Raw genomic sequence first — 5,000 nt, forward strand, 5'->3', positions numbered from 1 at the left:
TTCGATTACGTTGGACCTTTATTTTTTGCGCAAATGAATAGGTTTATGGATCTAGGACTCCCCTAAAGAACAACAGTCACTTGTTTTAATTGTAAGTTTCTCAGCCGTGGCTCGCTTCGCTTGCAATTTAACATTATCTCCTTACTCCTCTTCTCTGGCAAGCGTTACATGTTGCATTACGTGCATTTGCCGCATGGGTGAGTATTTTGCTGTTACTTATACCTTTCAGATGAACAATGAATATAAACATGAATAAACATAAATATATTGATGTCTTACATTATTCGAATTCGCTGAAGCGTGAAACAAAGAAACCAACCAAGTTTAAGCATTTTTAACATACCAACAATTCAGAATAAAAACAAAGACACGATCAGGTGTGTTTACCCATAATGCATTGCCAAAACACAAAATCCCATCGGGAAAACATTTCTATAGCAGAGTTGACATGTATTTGGGAAAACAATAGATAACAATATTCATCGGCAAGTATCTTCGGATTCATCAATTTTCTGAATATTCGAGTAAGTTTTTCGGATGAATCCTCTTCAAAGGATATTATAACACTAAACAAATATCAATTATCCGATCTTGGTCGAAACTGTAATAATAATATCTTTTCTTATACAGGTTATGGTAATCGAAGAGTTATGTACTGTACGTTATTAACTATGAATTTTATGCTTATATATTAGCAGAATATGGTATGAAAAGAGAATTGGATTCTGTCAACAGTCTGATGACTACTATATATTCTTTCTACAGTCTGCTGTGTTAGTATAAAGTACGTAACTAAACCAAGATTTCAATGACTGATGAAGCTGTAGATATTCATAATGGCTCTTTATTTTTGCGCATTTTTACAATATAAATTGAAAGAGTATGACGCTTAAATAGTCTCGGAATAGTTAGCAGAACTATTTCTGTTCAAAATATACAAGCAGATACATTAGCCAAGCGAATTAAAAGAGATCTTTAGTATTTTTTTCTGATCTTAAATATAACAGGCACCAGATTATTTTTTTTTTCTCCATCTACTTGGTCGAAAACCTACTGTAAATGTTTTGGAACTTTTCTGATAGTCTAACTGGAACTGTATGGAATCTATAAGGGCTTTTTATAAAAATAAATATGCTAATCAAGTTGGTAAATAACTCCATAAAATTCAATCTCTGGTATTTATTATTATATAAGATAATACTAAAACATTTATGCTTTAACAGTACTTTTTGTTAGGTTATATGTAATTCCAGAATATTTTTTTATATCCATATATGTATTTATCTACATATATATATATATATATATATATATATATATATATATATATACTGTATATATATAATTCATATATATATATATATACACAAATATATCAATTATATATATAAATATATTAATTATATATATATACATACATATATATATATATATATATATATATATATATATATATATATACATATATATATAAATATATACATATACATATATATACAATATACAGTATATATATATATATATATATATATATATATATATATATACATACACACAAGTATATGTATATATGAGTGTCAAATAGGGTGTTTCCTCCCATGGAGGTATATTTGAATTCTTTTTCCCGAAGATTTTATATCAATATTCATATCTGGAGGTTTTCAACGCATTAAATAATCGTCAAAAATATTTTTCCAGTAGTTTCTGAATATAACAAAATAACATATAAGGTTTACAGGAATTTATTCTTCGTCATGAAATGAACGTTGTATTTTAAAGCTAAAAATTATAAATTCATTACTATATACACTTGGCTTTCTTTGTTGGAAAATACTCAAAATATGATAACTTTCAATCAGAATTGAATAAGAATAATAATACATGGAAATGAGTTCGCAGGTATTAAATATATTTTGTGAATAAATCCAACTTAAAAAATAAAACATAACTATAATAGAGTTATTTCATAAATGTGCAACAATGAATCGTATATTTGGCATATTTTGAGCATATATACTGTATATATATCGTGACTTTACACACACACACACACACACATATATATATATATATATATATATATATATATATATATATATACACACATATATATACACTATAAATAGGCATATATAAACACTTATATATATTGTATATATACCGGTACTGTATATACATACACACACACACATATTTATATATATATATATATATATATATATATATATATATATATATATATATATATAGCATATTTATAAACCCTTATATATATATATATATATATATATATATATATTGTATATAACATACTATCCTATTTTACTAGTTAAAGCAAATGGTGAGAGCTATTACCTGCCTCTACCTGACTCGAACAAACGAACACCAGTTAGAAAGAGGCTAGACTAAAAATGGAAGCAATAATCTTATTCCGCAAAGGCTGACAGAGTTTGAATATCTTGCCAAGTAGAAGCAGGCAATTAATAACATTTCATAAATATCGTTTTCCAGGCGAGAGTCGAATGGAGGCTCGCTGCCTTCCAGGCTGGGAGAATCCTGGAGGGTCTGACCAGTGCTACACGATGCCTGATGAGTACTGGAAGAAGAACTTCAACCAAGCACGACAGTTCTGCACTGGGCATGGAGGGGATTCTCTCATTATCAAGGATGAAGCAACATTGGTCAGTCTATTTTCATAATTTTTTAATCATTTGTTAATATTTGTATGTTTATTTACTTCCTTGTTTCCTTTCCTTACTGGGCTATTTTTCCTTGTTGGAGCCCTTGGGGTCATAGTATACTGCTTTTCCAAATAGGGCTGTAGTTTAGCTAATAATAATAATAATAATAAAAAACAACACTACTACTACTACTACTACTACTACTACTACTACTACTAATAATAATAATAATTTTGAGAGAAGTTTTCCATACAAGCTACTCAAAAGTAACTATCTACACAGCATGTTACTTTAACGAGATATTTTACAATCTTTGATGAGCCTATAAGTCTAATTGGAATATATATTAAGTTTACAATTTTTTAGTGTGTTCATGATCCAGAGTAAAGAAATACTCCGACATGAATAAATAATGGAAATATTTCTTATGAACTTTAAAGACAATTCTAGATTATAGTGGCCTATTGGAAATGTCCTTGCCTGGCGATTTACTGGACTGTGGTTCGAGTCCCGCTCTATCTCGATAGTTTTTTGTAGTGTCTGCAACCTCACCATCCTCATGAGCTATGGATGAAGGGTTTGGGGGGAGCCTATAGGCCTACCTACTGAGTCACCAGCAACCATTGCCTGGTCATCTCTGGTCCTAGCCTGGGTGGAGAGGGGGCTTAGGAGCTGATCATATTGGTCAGTCTCTGGGACATTGTCTTGCTAGCCAAGGGGATGGCATTGTACCTTGACTTTGCCATTCATGAGTGGCAGCCTTTAAATCTTTAAATGGAGTAGGAATCAAAATGCCGTATTCATTCCATTCCCAAACGAACCTTGAATTAATTATGCGGAAATTACTCGTTATTAAGTATCATACTACTACTACTACTACTACTACTACTACTACTACTACTACACTGAATCTTTCACGCAGTAGGCCTACGTATTTTCTTATGACTAAATCAATTTATTTAACATGAAAATCGATCTAACGAAGATTTATTCATGTAATTAGTTTATAATTGTTATAATTCTTGCTTGTAGCTTTTTTCCCCTGAATTAAAAAAACGTTAAATTAGATTTGTTTAACTTAAAAGGATACCCAAAAATCTTTTAGGTTAAAGGTGTTTACTTAGTATTAGGCCGTTTTATTTCCATTTAATTATAAGCTAGTTTCAGTACCTTGAAGATATGAATATAATTTCTAGTATAATTTACATATAAACTCCACCAATTGACAGAAAACGACAGAACATAATTAGATAGTTAAACATGCAGTTTCTTTTCTTTTTTTCTTTTTTTTTGGCAACTGTATACAGCATTGTTCACATCTAAATTTTCATCTAAATAAAATAAAAAAAATAACACATATTAAGTGGAATCCTTATGTTTCCTTATTTCTGCTTTCCAGGCGTGGGTGAAGGCGACGCTTACTAGCTTAGGTCTTTCCCAAAACATTTATACGAATGCCAAAAAATTGGATGGCACTTGGAAATGGCTGGAAGATCAAACTGAGGTGAACACGAATATCTTGTAAGTATATAAAGGGGATTGACTGCTTGAAGGTCTTTACATTCATGTGGTAAAAATATTCACCCTTAATTATGATGTTGCTGAAGAAGTGTAAAAAGATAATTCTAATGCGATTTGTCTCTCAAAGCAGGTTCTTCTTCTATCCCACTCTCACAAGGAATTAGCTCTGCATCAGGATGTCAAATTTGTAATTTTGTTTCCGTGAAGTAAATATCTAAATCCTTATATATTATCATACAATTCTCTGCAATATACGATTTTTCTCCCAATGATAACAAAATATCCAAACTCATCTTAGTTTCCCTCTAACAATGAAATTGCATAATAAATACTGTTATAATATAGTTCATATAAGATTCTTTTCAATTCTTTGACGCGCATTAAGGACCTCTAATATTAGCCATTTTCATATTCTACATAATTGAAATATCAACCCTTTATGATTTATGAAATGCACGAAACCGTTTGCATTAGTCTATTGAATGAAGGTATCAGTAACTATTCCTACATAAGGTCCATTCGCTTTGAAAGACCTATGATTCATTATCATTCTGGCAATAATGTCACTTGTGATGTCATGACTCTATGACAGCAATGTCCGAACAATTTACGTACTGGTCCAATTAAGGATGATATTATATACTATACAAATGATATAATACGTCACTTCTCGCTTTATATGAGTATCGCAGTAACCTTGTTTGGAACGGTATTATGAAACATCAATGATTTTGTTACATGGAATTTCTGAGCATCTGAACAGTCAAAATAACCACTTTGCCGAAAAGATTCCTTCGA

General features: G+C 30.4%; 1 protein-coding gene across 1 annotated transcript in view; it reads left to right on the top strand.

Annotated features, from left to right (window-relative positions):
• LOC137617672 (macrophage mannose receptor 1-like) overlaps window positions 1–5,000 on the top strand; it is a 74,555-nt gene that overhangs the window by 192 nt on the left and 69,363 nt on the right. The window contains exons 2-3 of the mRNA XM_068347673.1: window positions 2,512–2,681; window positions 4,081–4,202. Coding sequence (XP_068203774.1) covers window positions 2,512–2,681; window positions 4,081–4,202 — 292 coding nt within the window. The remainder of the gene's footprint in view (window positions 1–2,511; window positions 2,682–4,080; window positions 4,203–5,000) is intronic.

This window comes from Palaemon carinicauda, chromosome 2 (assembly GCF_036898095.1).
Source record: "Palaemon carinicauda isolate YSFRI2023 chromosome 2, ASM3689809v2, whole genome shotgun sequence".
NCBI lineage: Eukaryota > Metazoa > Arthropoda > Malacostraca > Decapoda > Palaemonidae > Palaemon > Palaemon carinicauda.